The 20,596-nt window shown below is 46.9% G+C and overlaps 1 protein-coding gene across 2 annotated transcripts in view; it reads left to right on the forward strand.

The window, feature by feature from the left end:
• Positions 1–19,281, forward strand: part of LOC137599782 (voltage-dependent T-type calcium channel subunit alpha-1H-like) — a 36,780-nt gene extending 17,499 nt beyond the window's left edge. Inside the window, exons 11-35 of one of the 2 annotated variants that reach the window (XM_068320917.1) lie at positions 1,193–1,344; positions 1,561–1,746; positions 1,938–2,055; positions 2,418–2,573; positions 3,307–3,394; positions 4,247–4,449; positions 5,270–5,581; positions 5,953–6,053; positions 6,190–6,313; positions 8,113–8,181; positions 8,397–8,581; positions 8,674–8,800; positions 9,851–9,976; positions 10,075–10,164; positions 10,588–10,780; positions 12,080–12,231; positions 12,361–12,470; positions 12,578–12,711; positions 12,814–12,884; positions 14,692–14,770; positions 15,111–15,232; positions 15,589–15,891; positions 15,987–16,137; positions 17,256–17,815; positions 17,919–19,281. In XM_068320917.1, coding sequence (XP_068177018.1) covers positions 1,193–1,344; positions 1,561–1,746; positions 1,938–2,055; positions 2,418–2,573; positions 3,307–3,394; positions 4,247–4,449; positions 5,270–5,581; positions 5,953–6,053; positions 6,190–6,313; positions 8,113–8,181; positions 8,397–8,581; positions 8,674–8,800; positions 9,851–9,976; positions 10,075–10,164; positions 10,588–10,780; positions 12,080–12,231; positions 12,361–12,470; positions 12,578–12,711; positions 12,814–12,884; positions 14,692–14,770; positions 15,111–15,232; positions 15,589–15,891; positions 15,987–16,137; positions 17,256–17,815; positions 17,919–18,596 — 4,590 coding nt within the window. In that variant the 3' untranslated portion in view covers positions 18,597–19,281. The remainder of the gene's footprint in view (positions 1–1,192; positions 1,345–1,560; positions 1,747–1,937; positions 2,056–2,417; positions 2,574–3,306; positions 3,395–4,246; positions 4,450–5,269; positions 5,582–5,952; positions 6,054–6,189; positions 6,314–8,112; positions 8,182–8,396; positions 8,582–8,673; positions 8,801–9,850; positions 9,977–10,074; positions 10,165–10,587; positions 10,781–12,079; positions 12,232–12,360; positions 12,471–12,577; positions 12,712–12,813; positions 12,885–14,691; positions 14,771–15,110; positions 15,233–15,588; positions 15,892–15,986; positions 16,138–17,255; positions 17,816–17,918) is intronic. The other variant, XM_068320918.1, reaches the window with a different exon arrangement.
• The last annotated feature ends 1,315 nt before the right edge of the window (positions 19,282–20,596 follow it).

A 20,596-nucleotide genomic window follows, 5' to 3' on the forward strand; every position in this document is an offset into this window, starting at 1 on the left:
TTTTTTTGTCATCTGAAAGCTGCTTAGAGGAAATAAAGAGCCGTAGACGTCCATGGAGCGACGTTACCTCGTGTCACCTAACAGCCCCGGCGCACCTCAGAGATTTGTCTTTGTTGGGTCTCGGGGGAGAAGCCGAGTCAGACTCTCGATACTGAGCATGCTCAGAAATGAGACGTCTCGCTTCGGCTTCGTTGGTTTTGCACAACTGGGTTGAAATTAACAGCGAGATTCGTCGTCATTCTAATGAAAAAGATGTGCTCCGATGCCACGGTGTGGCTCAGTCGTGTGATTTTCTTTTTTCATATCTGGCGGCAGCCGACTGAAGGAGATTAAATAAAAATACAGATTTGGTTATGAAGAGTGTTTTTTTGTTTGTGAACAACAAGAAGTGGTCAGAGGTTAAAACCAGACCTGAGGCTGGAGGGGCGGAAAAGAAAACTACCTCCGAGCCGCATTTAATAGGAATATCTCAAAAAAAAAAAAAAATCAGTCACTGGGGGGAGAAATTGGAAACGGAATACAACCAAGATGCCAAGCAGAGCGTTGGACAGTAAAACCCCGTCCTTATTTCTTAAGTTTTCCTTCTATGAACTATCATCAGTTTGCATGAAGCGTCAAATTTAAAATTTCAAGGCCCGACGTGTCGACGTGGGTTACGTTCATGCTGTGAATACTTTTATGTCGTCAGTTCAGTTCAGAGGTTAAAGGGTCGCCCTACGTTACTGCATCATTATGAGTGTGTGTGTGTGTGTGTGTGTGTGTGTAGACTCTCTGATGTGACTGCTTCCTCCTGACTTTGACCTGACATGAAATTGTCTTTTTCTTCTGATTTTGCTGCGCCGTCTTCCTTTCAGTCTCAGGCGTTCCCTTCTTAAGGGCCCCGCCCCGCAGTTTGAGAGGCGCTGCTCCGGTATTGATAATAGAAATGTACTCATTTTACTTCAAAGGATTATGGGGAAGAAAAAAAAAATGCATCTGCTCTGAGCTCCTGGGGAAAATGTCTCCACCCAATATATTGGATTTAATCCACAAAAACCCACACGGAAGCTTTACCTTGCGTTTTTTTTTGTTTTTTTTTAGAAATTACCAACGTGTTGACTCTCCTGCGCTCCTCGCCGCCGGTGTCTCTTCCTGTTTGTTTGTGTTTCTGTGTGGATGTTCAATATCCGAGCGTCTGTCTTCTTCCCATCAGCCGCAAGAGCTGACCGATATTTTGGAGATCAGCAACATGGTGTTCACCAGTCTGTTCAGCCTGGAGATGCTGCTGAAGCTGCTGGCCCTCGGTCTCTTCGGCTACATCAAGAACCCCTACAACGGCTTCGACAGCGTCATCGTCATCATCAGGTGCGACTTTTACGAGAAAACTGGTGTTGATCTCGTCTGCAATTACGTCCAGGGACTCCATTATGGATTCCATGTTAGATTATACATCTCTGGACTCATTTCCTCTTCGCTGCTGCAAAACGTTGCCCCCTATGGGCAGGGAGGCTCCAGGTGACGGAAGTCAAAGACATGTACATGATCTGGATTTGACTCTCTCCTGGTCGCCGTGCGTTTCAGCGTGTGGGAGATCGTGGGCGAGGCGGAGGGAGGCTTGTCGGTGCTGCGGACCTTCCGTCTCCTCAGGGTTTTGAAGCTGGTCCGCTTCCTCCCCGCCTTGAGGAGGCAGCTGGTGGTGCTGATGAAGACCATGGACAACGTGGCCACCTTCTGCATGCTGCTGATGCTCTTTATTTTCATATTCAGGTATGTCTACGAGGCCAAAATCATCAGCGGGTGTGACCTCTTTCACACCTGCTTCCAGAACTCACAATTCCATGTGTGTTTTTTGGCGGACACACACAATCTGATTCCCGCCGCACAGCATCCGTATTGAACGAAGCTGTAATGAAGGTAATATATTCTCAGGTGGTTTGGTGTGCTGTTTGTTCTTGCAGTATCTTGGGGATGCATCTGTTCGGCTGTAAATTCGGTTTGCGACAGGAAAGCGGAGACACCCTACCTGACAGGAAAAACTTTGACTCTCTGCTCTGGGCGACTGTCACCGTGTTTCAGGTTAGACAAACACACCAACAGCGTAGCATTTGCATATTTTAAAGGGAGTCTGGGTGAGATTTGGAGCGTCGGTCGGTAGCGGCTGCTGATGATCTTCTCCGTTATTTCATTTGCTCCAATTTGAGAGCGCTCACACTTGACTTTTCAACGGAATATAAAAAACCTCTCCCGGTGGGCAGGTAAGATCGACTTCACAATCAGAAGGGGAGGCGGATTAATGAAACAAGCGCTCCCGGCGTGAGCTCATTTAACGCTGATGAGCGTCATTACAGCTCAACTTACAACACAGATATTAAAGGAGGAACTCGCTCTTTTTTATTTTTTGTCTACTCTCTGACGTCTCATCCTCCTCCCGTCTGCAGATCCTCACCCAGGAGGACTGGAACTCCGTCCTCTACAACGGGATGGCCTCCACCTCGCCGCTGGCCGCCCTTTACTTTGTCGCCCTCATGACCTTTGGCAACTACGTCCTTTTCAACTTGCTGGTCGCCATTTTGGTGGAGGGCTTTCAAGCTGAAGTAAGGAGGGCGAAGGCGTTTCTTTTATTTACTACTTAGAGATGGAGAGAGAGAGAGAAGGAGACTAATGGAACTCTGTGGTGCTGATGATACCAAAGCTGCTTACAAGAGAATAATCTCCACCATCCTGCCTCTGTGGTTTCTCCCGCCTCTCTCTCTCTTTATCCATCGCTTCCCTTTTCTATCTTTTCTCAGTCGTCCTCCCCTTCTGCACGTCTTTCTATCCCTTCTTCCCCTCTCGCTCCATCCCTCTCTCCCGCTGACACGCATGCACAATACTCTCCAGGGTGGGGATGTGTTTGATATTGCCTGCCACTCACAGCTGGTGAGCTTTTGTTGTTTGGTTTTTATCTTTTATCTGCAGCATCATAGAGGACTCGCTCTCTCTATCTCTCTCTCAACCATCATCACACACACACACACACACACACATGCACATGCAAACACACACACATACTGCCTGCCTCCATCTTTCTGGCGTGGATTTTAATTAAATTCAGTAAAGCTTTATTGGCATGACTACAGGAGGACGCTGCCAAAGCCATGCACATAACTCAACTGGAGAACACTGGAGATCCCCTCCGCCCACCTGCCTCCACTCATCTTCATCCCTCGCTCTTCTCCTCGCCGTTTGCTCACATTTTCAGTTGACAGACGAGAAGAGCAGTGATGGGTGATGATGATAAAGATTGTGATGACGATGGTGATCCCTGTGCTCTTTGTGTGCTTTTAGGGCGATGCCAATAAATCCGAGACGGATGATGAGAGACAATCACTTTCTTACGAGGAGGAGGAAAAGTTCAGAGAGCTGTATGCTGCAGGTACTTCAAGCCCCGCCCCACTGAACCCTCACCTGCGTGAGCGATCATTTTAGCTTCATACGTTCTCACTAGAATTTAAAAAAACGCCAACTAAAAGTAGAAGAGGGGTTTAATCGGGACTAATATTAAGGTTTTGGTGAAAATGCGTCAGGTTGTTATCATGAAGTTCTGTTTGGATCTGAATAAAAATCCAGATGTTCTCATCGCGGTAAAGAAAAATATCTGATAAAACTGTCCTGTACTGTCCCTTTAGATGAATCCTACATACCTCAATCTCATCTAAAATTTGACATTTATCAACAAATAATTGAAAGCTGATGGATTTTTAATTGGATTCACACCAAATTACTTTTTTTGTTGCTGAGGCAGCTAAAAGGGACCCAAACCAACCTGTAACATCTGACAGAATCACTTCCTGGTTTGACCCCATCTCATGTACCAAACATCTGATGACACCCAAATATTATATTAAAAAAAAAAAAAAATTAAATTATGTGGAAACTTGTGTTCTTTTTAAAATTGATTTATTCAAAGCAGATGTGTTTCCCAAAGTATGTTAATGAGGCAATCTAAAAGCTGTGTTATCATTGATTCTGCTCAAAATAAATATCATCATCAAAGTACTTTTATTCTTTTCTTGGGTTGAAAAATAAATATTTCTAAGGGACTTCAAACAAAAATGGCATCATCCTTTTGAAATCATTTCATTATAAAGAGGTAAAGTTTCAGCTCCTTAAAACCGCAAAGTAAGCAAACAAACAAAATAAATGAATTTGACCTTTTGAATCTTATTTATTGCAGATGATGAAACCAACTGTTAGCAAACGGGAAGTCCTTGTGTTGTTTCCACAGAACTCAAGATCCAATCCATGATCCTGAGCCCCAACGGTCTCCTGAATCCCAAAGCCTCCATGCCCCACCCTCCTCTTCCTCCACCCGCCCCTCCTCTGCCGCTCATCACCCACACCGCGGCCACGCCCACCATCACCTGCAACCAGTCGCGTCGGGCGAGCGCCGCCTCCATGGACGTGTGCAGCGTGGAGCCGAGGTCTCCGGTGAGCCTGGGGGGTGGGGGTGGGGGGGGCACGTGTGTGTGACATCATCATGACATCATGACCCGCAGAGATGCTCGCTTCATTCGTTGCGCGTAGCTTCATAGTAACCGCGTGCTTTTCAAACTGAGTAATTGAGTGGATAATGAGGGTTTTCCAGAGAACTTTTCCTTTTGGTTCTTCTTCAGGTGGGTTTTGCGGGGGGGGGGGGGGGATTTCTTGCCAGCAAAGGAAGCATCTGCTTTTGACTGTCATCATTTCCTTTGAATCCAGTTTCACTCAGAACGCCGCACATCATCTTTTTTTTTTTTTTTTTTTACTTGTAAGCTCAGTGTCTTTGACAGAACTCAAGTTGGATGAATATATCCCGCCGCGCCGCTTTTGTGACACACTTTTGTTCTCCCTAAAAAGCGTTTTCCTCCATCACATTTTACTCCACCGACTGTCACGCAACTCGGCTTTATTCCCATCGGTGTCCTGTCTCCGTTTACCGAGCACCGTTTGCCACAGGGAACCAGACGCACTTGTGATTCGATGATACGGCTCAGGCGGGATTAAGACCATTTGTTTGATGCTAGGGATCTCGATGTTATTGCACTCCGGAGGAATAATAAGAGCAATAAAAGATGAGATCACGCCGAGGCCTGAATGGAGATTGCAATCATATTTCGATGAATCATACAGAACTTCCTGATGGTGATGCTGGCGGCCGGAGCGCGAGACAAAAAAAAAAATCGATGATCGCGACCGGCTGAAAACTCCACAGGAAGCCTGTAATTTGTGCAGAAGTAAATACTTATGTGCAATTTCCTTTTGTTCACAGTTGTCTTCCCAGTCTCTGTGGGACAGCGGGCCGGAGAGCCGGCGTTCCAGCTGGACCAGCATGGGCCGGGCCCCCAGCCTCCACAGGAGGAGCCAGTCAGGGGAGATGGAGTCACTTCTGTCCGACACGCGCTCCAGCTCCAACTTCAGCAGCAGAGAGCAATCGCTGGACCAGCCGGAGTACCTCCAGGTGCCGGCGCTCCACCCGCCCGACTGCAACGGCACCACCTTCCACCTCCCAGAACACTGCTGCGAAGACGCCCCCCTCACCCCCCACTACCACAGCGATCAGGAGGACGACGAGCTGGAGGAGGTGCAGATAGTTGTTCTCGTTCTTCAAACTGGAAAAGAAAAGGAAGTTCCATCGCATCCCGGATTGAACAAATAAATAAAAGCTTGTTTGGTGCTCAAAAGTTCTTTTTCCACAGAGGAGACAAAAACGTCAGACCTTAAACACTGTTGCAGCTCTGCAAACATTTAATTAGCTTAATTCTAATTACGTGCATGATGGAGGAATAAGTGGGAACGCTGTGTTGTTTTAGTGATCATTAATGCAGCGGTGCAGAAAGAGCACATTAAATAATCTTTCAGCGCATATTATGATAAATAAAGTTAGCTAAAGTCAAAAAGTAACGCTGTTTAATGTGAACTTGTGTACTTGTTTGTGTTTTGTGATTTGTCCAGAGTTTATGTAAGAAGCTGAAGAAGGTTCTGGAGCCGTATGAACCTCAGTGGTGTCTGGATCATGAAGACTGGTCGCTCTATATGTTCGCTCCACACAACCGGTAAATACGTACACATCACCCCTTCAGCGTGTGTGAAAACTCACAACTCGAGTGTGAAAGCGGAGCCCGAGTGACGTCAACGACGTGCTAAAGATGTGAGAAGTTGAAGGGTAACTGCTTCTTTTTCTCTCTTCAGTTTCAGGTTGTGGTGCCAGAGGGTCATAGGTCACAAGATGTTCGATCACATCATCCTCCTCTTCATCTTCCTGAACTGTATCACCATCGCGCTGGAGAGACCCGACATACAGGCCAACAGCATGGTAGAACTCTAACTCTTACATTAACATGCTTTTTTTTTTGTCTGTACATGATGTGTTCACTGTCATCTCTGTGACAAACACGTCTGACCTCTGACCTCAATGCTGGTAATTACCTCTGACACGGTATGGAAACATACTGTACAGCTCTCCGTGAAACCTGGAGGGTCAGGTCTAGAATAGCCGGACAGCATTCTGCTGTATTCACGTCAAACAATGGCATTCCGTAAAACTGCAATGCAATCTGGGAGAAATAATACAGGATTACATTCCTCCGGGAGATGGCCTGAGGCAAACCTGTGGGAGCTAAAATATGGAAATGAAACAGACGCTCCACATCGCGCTCGTCCTTTTGACACAGACGTCCAGAGATGCATTGTTAAGGCAAACCTCCAGCGAGTAATGTAAGGCGCTATTTTTATTAGCATCAAGGCGGCGGGGGCGCGTGGGGATACTCTCTCTCTGCACACAGATAACAGGTCTGGACAGAACAGCTGGAAAGAAGTCAAAGAAATTTCACACATGCTCCATACGGCATCTGACGTGGTGAAGCTTTGAATGTAAGCTGCGTTTGAACTGATTTTCACGTCATTCTGTCGGTCACAAGTCGAACCATGTCTTGTAGTGGCAGGAGCAGCTCCTCTAGTTATGATAATAGCATAATAATATATAGTATATGTAATGTAATAACAACAATATAATAATAGTGGCAATAGTTTACTAGTGGCACTTGTGTGAACGGTTCTGGCTCCCAATGACCAGGTTGACGCCGCTGCGTGTGATTGGATGATTGCATGCTTGCGTCGCGCCACTCTTTAAATGATACACCGGTATTCCATTCCCTCGCTTCTTCTAAACTGGCTCATTTTGCATTGGCATTGTCAGTTACTATTGTTTATGTGGCGTTGCCATGGCGAGGTGATTCCACACTGTGACAGAGGAGACATGCTACAGATTCAAATGCAAATACAATGATCCCTCGTTACTGGAGGTTAATGCATTCCAGGACCACCCGTGAAAACGAAATTTTATTATTTACAGTAATTTAAACGTTTATGAACCCTCTCCATACTGATATTAAAACCACCTTATATTTGTATTACCTCTTCCCACACTCTTACATACACTTTTGTGTTTCACGGAAGTGTGCTGTGTTCCGTGAGTCTCGAAATGTAGCACAATTCTGGATGCTGTCAGCCAGTAGCATGCGCGTATGGTATCATGTGACTACCTACTAAAAATCTATGATGTTGTGAAGCCGCGCATTTTGAAGTGCGAAAAAGTGAGGTATTACTGTCCTGTAAATATACAAAAAACTGCAATGTGTGTTGTTAATCTACAAGAACATTGAAACAAACTGTGTGTTTGTTTCTACTAATACAACACCATCCAAAAAAATAATAGTGTGTGACATCCAACAAACGGTCCTCACCGGCAGGGTTTGAAGCTCAACGTCGGTCCTCACGCAGCTAGAAGTACGAGCACACACACGCACACACACACACACACACACACACACACACACACACACACACACACACACACACACACACACACACACACACACACACACACAAGCTGTCGACTGCTCGTGCTGATGTAAGAGCTGTCAGGAAGACATTGGACGACACGTGCTGCTCTCAGTGTGTTCCTGCTCCGCCTGTAAAGATCTGTTTTCTGCTCATTACGTAATGCCTCGCAGTTAGAGCCCCGAATCCTGGAGCTACACGGGGACAGAAAACCCTTCATCAAACACACTTCTCTGGCACCCGCTCATGTGTGTGTGTATGTGTGTGTGACAGGAGCGGGTCTTCCTCAGTGTGTCCAATTACATCTTCACCGTGATCTTCGTGGGCGAAATGATGATCAAGGTACCCAGAATTTGGAAGCGTTTTTACTCAGAAGTGCTTTTCATCTCATTTTAAAGGCTGTTATTTTGCTATTTGAGTCACTTTGCTGGATGTGTGTGTGTGTGTGTGTGTGTGTGTGTGTGTGTGTGTGTGTGTGTGTGTGTGTGTGTGTGTGTGTGTGTGTGTGTGTGTGTGTGTGTGTGTGTGTGTGTGTGTGTGTGTGCGTGCGTGTGGAGGTGGTTGCTATGGGCCTCTACTTTGGTCGTGGTGTGTACCTGCAGAGCAGCTGGAACGTCTTGGACGGGCTGCTGGTTTTCGTGTCTCTGGTTGACATCCTGGTTTCCATAGCGTCTGCAGGCGGTAATCGAATCTTAGGAATCCTCCGGGTGCTTCGGCTTCTCCGCACGCTGCGACCACTCAGGTAGGAGGACAGGAAATCTCCTCCTGTCTCCTGTGTTTACTTCATCAATATTTGCAAATGCAGCCCGACTGTGACCGGTGTGCTTGTTACAGGGTGATAAGTCGAGCCCCGGGACTAAAACTGGTGGTGGAGACTCTGATCACATCCCTCAGACCCATCGGGAACATCGTCCTCATCTGCTGTGCTTTTTTCATCGTGTTTGGAATTCTAGGAGTCCAGGTAAACTTTTATTCTGTGCATTTTCTTTCTGCAGGAGATAAGCTCGATTATTTCCTGCAGATTTCATGGAGAAAAAAAAAACATATTTGTGCGCTCAAAGCATCCAAAGCTTGTTGTGTTTTCCGCCGCAAGACGACACGGATCACGCTGATGCTAAAACAAATGAGCTACATTTGAAAAAATGCTTCAGGTAATAGAAAGTGAAAGGAAAAATTGGAAGGAAATGTAAATGAGCTACTGATTATGCAGCGCAATCCCCAGGAATAATTGGAAAAAAGAAAAAAAAAACTTCCATTCAACTACTGAGTTATTGTGCTTAGAATGTTGTCTTGAATTAAAATTCTATTTGATGGTGTATTATTAATTTCATGGACGAACAATTCATAGAAAATTTGATTTTTTTTTTCTTCATTTTGGACACTGTTTAATCTGCTGAATTTGTCATGTTAGTTTAAAAAAAAAGAAGATCCCCAGTTGTTTGGAATCTAAAAGAAATGATCAATAATATCATCATGTTGTAAAACAGCAGTTCTCAATCTGTACTTCCAGAGCCCCCATGAATTCAAGCATAAAAATGATGAGTTTCAACTAATTAGATGTCCAAAAAAAAAAATTTCGTCAAAAATATGTAAATTTCCATGACTAACTTCGTCTGCTCCTTTTCTGTTTGTTCTTGTGAACCGATGATTAGCTCTAACTCCTTCCTTCCAAACTATTTCACTAATATTCCTCTATATATTCCAATCATCACTTGCACACCGACTTAACTCAATAATAATAATAATAACAGTAATAATAATAATAATAATAATAATACGCAGACGTGTGCTCAAAAAGCGCGCCGCCACCGGATTATCTTCTAATGAGAACACTTCCTGCCGGAGCGCTGCTGCTAGGCGGACCGGTCCATATGGCGCTCGGGCATCTTCGCCGGAACGCGTTGAGCCCGTCGGTGGCGGCGGAGGAATTTTCTGTACTCATCAATCTCTGTGAAGCGGTGTTAGCGTTACCACCGGCTTACAGTGTTCTCTGTGGTCCATCTGTCTGCAGCTGTTCAAAGGGAAGTTCTTCCACTGCGAGGGACTGGATTTAAGCAACATCACCAATAAAACCCAGTGTCTGCAGGCCGGCTACCGCTGGATCCGCAGGAAATACAACTTTGACAACCTGGGACAGGTTTTTCACACACACATACACACACACACACACATCTGTGCTTACAGACTGACAAACACCACGCTCACACACACGTGTGTGTGTGCTCACTCCTCCAGGCGCTGATGTCGCTCTTCGTCCTGTCGTGCAAAGACGGCTGGGTCAGCATCATGTACGACGGGTTGGACGCCGTCGGGGTGGACCAGCAGGTGAAAACACACACACACACACACACTTTCACATACACACACACACATATACAAAGACAAAAAGGTCACACATGTTACACACACCAGAAAGGCATGTAAACTCTTCAGCCTGTGTGTATTTTATTTCTCTGTGTTTTGGTTCTGCTTCATGTCCGTCTCCAGCGCCACTTCATCTTGTTTGTTTCAAGCGGAAAAGAGTGTGTGTGTTTGTGTGTGCGTGTGTGGTTTTTTTTTTTGGGGGGGGGTATTAGAGGAAAGGAGGGGAGAAAAAAGACAGACGGATGAATAGATGTGACTTGACAGGCCTTGCAGTTCCACTGCTGACTCAGGATTTATATTGTCTCCTTGTTTATGCTCTCTCCTCTGCCTCCACCCCCCCCGCCCCCCCATCCCTGCCGTCCTCCTCGCTGTGCCCCTCTGCAGCCAGTGAGAAACCAAAACCCGTGGATGCTGCTGTTCTTCATCTCCTTCCTGCTCATCGTCAGCTTCTTCGTGCTCAACATGTTCGTGGGCGTGGTGGTGGAAAACTTCCACAAGTGTCGCCAGCAGCAGGAGGAGGAGGAGGCGCGGCTGAGGGAGGAGAAGCGCCAGCGACGTCTGGAGAAGAAGAGGAGAAGTGAGAAAACCTGGGCGGGGGGGGGGGGTGAATGGCAAACTTATGCGGCCTAAAGTATGTGGACGCGTACCAGATGATATTTTTAAACATGGCTGCAGGTTTAGTTTTCTTCTGCAGAATCTTCCTCACATTACGTCTAATTTTACAATTCAAGTCATGCAAAAAATCTCTATATTTAAATATAGCTGCGCCATCATTAGTTATCGACTCGTTATTTTCTTTTATTTCTGTGTTTCTCACTTCTTCCTCGGCGTCTACAGAGGAAGAGGAAGAATATACAATCAACGTCCATCCTCTATTACAATTAAAGAAGATGTAGAATTTAATCCAGATCTACATTAGAATTTAAAGGCGTCGCTTCTGGCCAAGGAGATCCATCCTCCATCTAAGTTTCATGGAGATTTATTGTGTAGTTTTTGTGTAGCCGTGCATTAAACCAACAAAGAAAGAGACACAGGTGAAAGAGATCAGATGTGAGTTATTGCCGTACCGCGATGCGGAAGCATCTTCGTCTGGCCACCATCCAGAGTTTGTCAGGTTCGGAAACCGGTGCTGATGGGAGATGAGGCTCTTTGGAAAGCCGTTTACCCGCGACCCTTTCCCTCGTGCGCGGGATTCTCTCGTGTTCACTCAGGGAAAGGCAAAGTCCTTTCATCCTCTAGCATGAATATTTACGGGCGGAGAGGAAACCTTTTCATGACGCAATCGCGAAAATCACCAGACGCCGTCGTGCACACGCCGCCAACCTCTTCTTTTCCACATGCATACTACATGAGTACATGTATAATTCCTCCCCATCACATGCTCAGAAACACATTTTACACCCCTGTGCACACACACACACACACACACACACACACCCCCACCTCTCCAACTCATTCCACTCCCGTCGTCTCTCTGCAGTTTAATCTGTGGTAGTGCTCTCCTCAGCCGGTTAACTATCTGGCAGCGGACGGCCAGAGTTTCTGCCCAAAGACACCTTGAGGTGCCACTGAGTGTGTGTGTGTGTGTGTGTGTGTGTGTGTGTGTGTGTGTGTGTGTGTGTGTGTATGTGTGATGGATAGGAGCAAATTCCTGAGGTGGCACTTTTGGTGCGTGCACAAACACACACATACATGCACACGCACACGCACACACACACACACACACACACACACACACAGCATCTGTTTCATCAGACTTCATGAAGCAGATTATCTTTTTCTTTAAGAATCATTTTAATGACCGTGTGTGTGTGTGTGTGTGTGTGTGTGTGTGTGTGTGTGTGTGTGTGTGTGTGTGTGTGTGTGCATGACGCAGAGGCCCAAGAGAAGCCGTATTACGCCGACTACTCTCCTCTCCGTCGATCCATCCACACCGTGTGCACCAGCAACTACCTGGATCTCTTCATCACCATCATCATCTTCACAAACCTCCTCACCATGAGCATGGAGCACTACAAGCAGCCTCAGGTAACCATGGTAACACCTTCCACCAACCTGCCCTAGAACCATAGTAATGAAGTGATGTGCGGCGGGTACCGTACGACCACCGCGGCGTTCTGAAGTGTGTGTGTGTGTGTGTGTGTGTGTGTCCTGCAGTACTTCGAGGAGATCCTGAAGTACTGCAATTACGTCTTCACCGTGGTTTTTGTCATCGAGGCTATTCTCAAACTCCTCGCTTTCGGCCTGCGGCGCTTTTTTAAAGAGAGGTACTCAAGCACTAGAATAAACACAGACATCCTCACTTCATTATCCAACCGACTGAAATAACTCCGAGTGTGTGTATGTGTGTGTGTGTGTGTGTTTGCGTGTCTAGATGGAACCAGCTGGACCTCGCCATCGTGCTGCTGTCCATCATGGGGATCACCTTGGAGGAAATCGACCTGAACGCCTCCCTGCCCATCAACCCCACCATCATACGCATCATGAGAGTGCTAAGGATAACAAGAGGTACACACACACACACACACACACACACACACACACACACACAAATGGTAAAGTTGCACATGATATGTGTCGGATAGGGGTTGACACGTTCCTCTGTTTCAGTGCTGAAGCTGCTGAAGATGGCCACGGGGATGAGAGCTCTGTTGGACACCGTGATTCAAGCGCTGCCTCAGGTAAGAGGCAGCGCCGCGCTCCACCGTACCAGATCTGTCTTTATCTGCCAGCCGGGTTTCCAGACCTGAAGCTTGTTGTTTAGTGTTTAATAAGGGCTGCAGCTGACATGAGTCACCAAAACTGTCCATCCCTCCGACAGGACTGTTTAGACTATTTATACCGGATGGCACCAAATAAACAGACCCAACGTAAAAAAAAAAATTAAAAAAAACGTCGTCGTGTTTCTTACTCCCCCGGAATGAGAATTCAGGAAAGATGAAATTAAATTTTTTTTAGAATTATTTTTTTGGGACAATTTCTGTGCAAAACTACTCCATCTCCTCTCCTGATGGGGTTAGGGGGAAAAAAGTTATGACAGCGATTTTCCACTCTCTCTCTCTCTCTCTCTCTCTGAATTCATAAATAAAACAAGGATTTGGAGAATTCCTTCCGTTCCGATTGGCTGAATCACATCTGGATCGCGATGTGACAAAAAGTGATTAATGAGGCTGAATTTGGGGTGGGTTTTTTTTGTTGTTGTTGTTTTTTTCCCTCTGCAGTCTGCAGACCTGTCTCACAGTGAAGGCTGTGTTTTTTGATGCAGCGCTACTCTAATTCGAAACGAGAGACACTCACATGCTGGAATAAACCACATTAACTCTATTTAGAGAGGCTTTTGTTGCGACTAATGGATGATCTGCCACCAAAAGGAAAAGATATTCCTGGTTCCCAGAGGATGGAACCTAACGACTCGAGCAATCCCCTGACTTTTTCCTCTAGTGCCACCATTTGGTATTTATAATTGATCCCAAGGGAGACTGGGTCTTAATTCTATTCCTGCTGTGGTTTTAGTCAATTAATTTAAAGTGCACAGCTTTTATTCTTCATATTTATTGATGAGTAAATTACCAGAATCTGTAATCTACTGAGAAATATAAGAAGGATCCAAATCCTGTAAGGATTACATCCCAACCTCTTCACTTTTTCTGCTCAAACTTTTTTTTTTTTTAAATCTCTGTTAGCGTAGCTTAATTTAACATGGAATAACCGGTAGCCTGGCTTGCAACCATCCCCAAGAAGATTTCCCAACGATGCGAGGAAGGCTTCCGGATGGATCTACCACAGCTCCCAGGATTCGATGAAATCCCCCATGGGGACCTTTTCAGAAATGAGAGAACAGAGAGAGAAGAGGAGGGAGGGGGATGCAGGCTAAATGAGAACAAAGAGGTCTGCAGTAGGGGGAATTTTTGGTGGTCTTGTTCCTGAAATGCTTCCATTACATATCCTGCATCCCCGTGCACACACACACACACACACACACACACACACACACACACACAGGAAAATGAAGCACTTTATGCTGATTCTTCCAAAATTGTCGACGCTTCTTTACTTTTATATAAATGATGTAATACCACAGTTGAAGGTGCCAAACAGAATCTATTCAATCTGCAGCTCAGCTGCGCCGTTATTATTATTTTAACACCCTGTGCAGCTTCATAATCAAGTTATCTCGTTCTGTGTGCGCCCGGGACTTCTCTTTACTGTCGTATGCATTTTAAATTAAAGTTGTGGTATTGTAGCAACGGTGAAATAAACAGGCATGTTTGTGGATGATGAGGATTGGATGCAGAAACGTGCAACTCCAGGTATAACGATAGCTTAGCTTAGCTTAGTTCGTACACTCCAATGCAATTTTTTTTTGTCTATGGCATCTCTCTCTCTCTTGCTTCTATGTTTGTGTCTCTCTCCATGTATATTGTGTGTGTGTGTGTGTGTTTTTTTCTGTGTATCATATACTGTACATATATGTGTGTGTCTGTCTAGGTGGGGAATCTGGGTCTGCTCTTCATGTTGCTGTTCTTCATCTATGCAGCTCTGGGAGTTGAGCTCTTTGGAAAACTGGGTTAGTGTGTGCGTGCGTGTTCGTGCATGCGCGTGCACGTGAGTTTGGTGTGCTGTGAGCGTGCACGTGGGTTTGTGTGCTGCGAGCGTGCACGTGGGTTTGTGTGCATGCATGCGAATCGTTGCTGGATGTGTGCGTGTGCGTCAGCGGACACTTTGGTGGTGAGATCTCCGTGGATTACGTAACATGCATAAAAATCTTTGTTGTGTTGCATTCATTAATGACGCCTATATGGAGTCAGTGTTGTGATCGACTGACGATCCTCTTCCTCCTGTCCTCTCCACTTCCTCTCCATCACACTTCCGCCTCTAACTTCTCCTCTTTTCACCTCCTCTTTCAGAGTGTTCCGAAGAAAACCCATGCGAGGGTCTTAGCCGCCACGCTACCTTTGACAACTTTGGCATGGCTTTCCTCACACTCTTCCGGGTGTCTACTGGGGACAACTGGAATGGGATTATGAAGGTTATATTTCTTTTTTCTTTTTTTTCCTCCTCCGCCGCCGCTAATGTGGGAGTTTTAAGAAGATAGAGAGGGATGAAGCCCGTGTTTGCGCGTATTCGAAGCGTCGCTTGTGAGACAGGCATTGTAAGAGGAAGAGAGGGAATCGCTGTTTTCATGACAGACGACAATAGAGAGTTAGGAGAGTGTGTTATCCTGGTGTGACGATCTGCTCACGCTCAGAGCAACATCTCCTTCTGTTGGAGAGAGGAGGAAGTGCACCAAAGCGGCGTAATCAGACCCAATATAACCTTAAATCCTTTATCTGTTATGCCTTTTTTTCTCATTTACTCTTAATCTCTCCTCTTCTCGCCGTCAAGGACACGCTGAGAGAGTGTCGCCCGCAGGACCGCCACTGCCTCAGCTACCTCCCCCTCATCTCCCCCATTTACTTCGTCACCTTCGTCCTGACGGCTCAGTTTGTGCTGGTCAACGTGGTGGTGGCCGTCCTCATGAAGCACCTGGAGGACAGCAACAAGGAGGCGCAGCTGGAGGAGATGGAGGAGAGGGAGGAGAGGAGGGAAAGGGAGGAGATGAGGGAGAGGGAGGAGGCCAGCCGTCGCCTCAGCAACGCACATCTGGGCGGAGACCTGGGGCCGCCGGGCGCAGACGCACCTGTGCAGGTAAACTGACGTGCAGATTTCTGGTGTGTGTGAGCGGGTGAAGGGGAGTGGAGGTGACAGTAACGGATGACAGAGGGGATGATCTCATATGCCAGGTGCAGGTTGAGGATGAGGAGTGTTCCCATGGCAACCTGCTGAGCATGGGACGCATGCTGTCTCTCCCCAGCGACAGCTACGTGCAGCCGCTCAGATGCTCCCCGTACCCTCCCATTGGCCACGAGGCGCACGCCGGCTACAGCTACTCAGGTAATTTGGTTGTTTATCGCAATTAAATGGAGGAACAGCTTTTACGGTGTTATAACCGCTAAACCGATCGCTGGATGGATCATTACTGCCATAAACAGCCAAGAAGACAGTTGAGCTCTGGTGCTGGAGAACAAGAGGTATTGTTATTATAGGCATTATTGTTCAGGGAGGCTTTAATCGTAGTGATAAAACTGGGACAAAACGTTTTTTTTCCCATCCTACCTTTAGTATAATCAATGGCACAATTAAATGAAAAACAGTTAAATGACAAAAATAAAAGTGGGCGTGAAGCGTGACCCCCATTTACATCAGGTAATAATCATTATTATAAAGATTTTATTATGTTTGAGAAAGACAAAAAAAAAAAAAAGAAGTTAAAATAATCTCTAATACATAATTTTATTTGATAAAAAGGGTTGGAACAGGAGTGAAACCTGAAAGCAGACGCTTGTAGCAGAGCTGGAGCAGATCAGTTAAATTATTCACACAAACATCCCAAAAAAAAAAATCCCAACCCCCCCACCCCCACCCACCCCACCCCCCCCGCGCCGGATGGCGAGGCAAAGGTCAGATCTGAATGAGGCGGTCCAATAAGATGAGATCTGTCGCGCAAGCGAGCAAAGAATCACAAGTCTGGAGAGCAAAAGGCCGGCAGAGGTGCAAAGAGGAAATGACAGCGAATGAAGGGAGAAGACGGAGCTGACAGTCCATCGGGGGGGGGGGGGGGCGCCGAGGCAGGAAGAGAATTTAGAATCTATCGCTTCTAAAAGCAAAACAGGAAACATCAGTCTCCTCTCACCCCCTCTTTGGAGACTTTGAGAACACTTCGGGGGTCCCCACCCCCACCCCCACCCCCCCCCAGGAGGAGATTGGAAAGTGTTGCTGGGGGAGATGAACGTCTGGAAAACCCGTGACCCAGCACCGATGAGAGGAAATCAGATGGAAGGATGGATGAATCTTGTTCTTGTTTTGTTTTTTTACCCCCCCCCCCCAAGAGTAAAAAGGATGGTTGTGGATGCAATTACCATCATCATATCCATCTGTAATTTTTTACGCCATAATAAGTAAGAATTATTATCATGTGGATATTTACTTTTTGAATTTGCCCCCCCCCCCAGGCTCGGTGTCGTCTCTGGGCTCCAGCGGCGCCAGCTCTCTGCTTCAGGTTCCTGGAGCTCTGCCGGCGATCAGCCACGCTTCGCTGGGCTCCGGACGCGTCTTCAGGCCAAAGATCTGCCTCAGCACCTCCCAGAGCGTCGACAGACGCTCCTCGCTCCGCCTCGGCCCGGCCGACAGCGTGGAGGGCTGGCGCTCCAGCCCGGCTCACCGGGTGAACCGCCACCGGCTCAGCTCGGCTCACAGCATCGACGGCTACCGCTTTAGCCCCGCCCACCGCATCAACAGACACCGACTCAGTTCCACCCGCAGCGTGGACGGGTACCGGCCCCACCCGGACCCGGACCCGGACCCGGGCGCAGACAGACCCAAACTCATGTCCAGCCACAGCATAGACAGACATTCGTCGCTCAGACTAAGCCCCACCTACATTTCCGGCAGGCAGGCGCCTCATTGGCCGAGCCCTGAGGACAGTCTGGACCGGAACATGCTGAGCCCCTCCTACGTTCCGGACCGACTCGCCATGAAGAGACCGGCGTCCTTCAGACAGTTACGAAGACAGGTGTGTTCCACGCCTCCGTTTTGTGATTGGTTGCAGTGTGTGTGTGTGTGTGTGTGTGTGTGTGTGTGTGTGTGTGTGTGTCATCGCCGTGTGTTTTCTGCAGGAGGCCGTGCGTTCCGATTCTCTGGATCAAAGCGGTTCAGCCGACGATCTGGCAGAAACTTCCCTCGCCGTTCCCGCCATCGCCGCCGCCGCCACCTCCACGCCGCCGCGCCAGCGATCCTCCAGCGTCCACACGCTGAAATACACACACCCCCAGCGGGTCGTCTCGTGCAGGAGCCACAGCCGGAGCCACAGCGACGCCGCCGGGGGAGAACCAGCAGCTGGGCGGGCCGTCGGCGGCCCCCAGCCGGACGCAGATGTGGAGACGACGGCCGGTAGCCAGCAAAGTCTGTCCAGCCTCCAGGTCCCCGGTGGGGAGTCCGACCCCCCCAGAGCTGGCAGCCCTGATCCGGGCCTGGATGACCCGGATGAGGAGGTCAGACGAATCAACAGTTCCGTTCACACACACTCGCTCACACCACTTCCCCCCGGACCCTCGCACACAAGCAGACACCTCTCGCCGGGCCCCGGGGAGCACAGGGGCCGCCTCAGCCATTCAGTGTCGCCGGTGCTGGGCAGGAACAGGAAGCAGAGGATGAGCCCTCCGCCGGGAGAGGAGCCGGTCGCCACGGCGACCCAGCTGACGGACAGCAGCGTGGAGCTGAGGAGGCGGACCCTGTCGTTTGACGCCACCGCCCTCTGTCCCAATCAACCGGAGGGAAGTTCTGTGGACGACTAAACCGACTCGTGACGCCGGATTGGTTATTCCTTCTAAGGTGGAGGCGGGGCTTAACATGCTGCCGAAAGGCGCACCGAGAACGGCGGGAGTCCACAATCCCGAAACAGGAAGGACACCTTGGTCTTCTGTTTTCGGGGGGGCCCCGCCCTTCGCTTCGTACGGTCCAATCACGAGATCTCAGAGTGTGTGAGTGTGTTTGAGGCTCTCGGTGCCGTTTGCACACAAGAAGCACACGAGAAGACGCTTCCTCCCCCCTCTGTCATCGTCCTAGTTTAGTCGAGTCACACTAGTAACCCCCCCTTGCTGTGTTTACTCACCCTTCTGTCACCCTCTGACCCGCCTCCTTTTTGCCCTCACTTGCACCTCAAATCTCGGTTGGCGTTCCAGATAAATTTACCTGTGGGGGGCGGGGTGCTGCACAGACGTCCAGTTGTAGCACGGACTGCAAATTATTATGGGTTTTCATTTTGTGGTGAAGCAAAGACAGGAAATTTTTTTTTTTTTTTTTTTAAACTGAACCGTAAATGTTAAAGCTGAATTTTAAATGTAAGAGATTTGGTTTTTAATTACCTTCTTATATATTCACTGCAGGCCATTTTTATTAGCCTTAATCCTCCAAAAAGTAATTACACCTGCTTATAAATGAAGACAAATAATCTTATTTCTAATCAAATGGGTTTTTTAAAATTTTTTTTATATATATATATATGTATATATATATATATGTATGTATATATATATATATGTATATAATTTTATTTTATATATATATATATAAAATTTTATTTTATATATATATATATATATGTAGAACCAATTTTCCTATTTTTCCTACCTGGACTTGCAGTTCACTATTAAACGGTGGATTGTTCTCAGGCTGCAGAACGTGGAGATATTTGATATTGGAGAAAAACCTCCCATGCCTGAATCCACAGTCAGAAAAATCAATTTGCATTTAGGTTGAAATTACGTGGAGTCACCTTAGGTTTAGTTGTTTTTCTACCTCGCTCCCAAACATGCAGTCACTTTCAGTGTCCCCCCCCCCCATCCACCCTCCTGTCGTCTTAGTATTCTCAGGGTAGAGGTAGTTCTGTTGCAGGTGAGTATTTGGCATGTGACCAGAAGTCTGCAGTTAGAGCGCCCCCTGCTGTCCGAAGCTGGAGCTGCTGCTTGAAGACTTTTTTTTCACTGCAAGGTGAAAATTCCACAAAGGCTAAATGTAGAGAAGGGCTTATTCAGGTGATATGAAGGCGTGTATGACTAAGATTATATTTTATTAACATAGCAGCGATAATATGAGAATCACAAATATGAATTTCTACAATGTTGAATGTCGATTTATCTGCCGGTGATGACGAGGAATGGATGATGCATGATGATGTTAGCGTTATAGGACGTTTGATTATAATGATGATGATCATTTTTTTGTATAATGTTCCTGCAGAAGGAGAGCAGGAAGTGATATAACAAGTATAAGCTCACATGCAGTTACACCATTGGACAGTGTTGGAATAAAACCACATCCTGTCTGACTTTCATTTGACTCCCATCACCTTGTGTGTGAATCTGTTCTGTCTGCCCGCATAGAGGTTTAAAAAAAAAAAAAAAAAAAAAAAACGGAACCGAGGGGGTCGCAATCCTTCAACATGAGCCGATTAATACGAAAATAAAGCACACAGCTGCTGCTAGCTTCTGCTAATGAATTCAACACAACTCAAGTAGGCCGTCCAATTACGACCCTCCAGCACGTACTGATTAAAACACATAACACATTCTTGGATCTGTGTCTCTATACTTAATTCCATTAAAAGTGTTGCTCACAAGAATCAAAGAGGAAATTATGCAAACATGATGTGTACAAAGGCAGATGCGTCACTTTTTACCCCCAGTACACTTTTTTATTGGATTTTAATACAATTACTCACATCTCTGGTGGTGGTGGCAGTGGGTAGGTTTTGTTTTTTTTACATTCTTTTTTTATTTAATTCAGCATATCACAA

The sequence above is a fragment of the Antennarius striatus genome, chromosome 8 (assembly GCF_040054535.1).
Source record: "Antennarius striatus isolate MH-2024 chromosome 8, ASM4005453v1, whole genome shotgun sequence".
NCBI classification, from domain to species: domain Eukaryota; kingdom Metazoa; phylum Chordata; class Actinopteri; order Lophiiformes; family Antennariidae; genus Antennarius; species Antennarius striatus.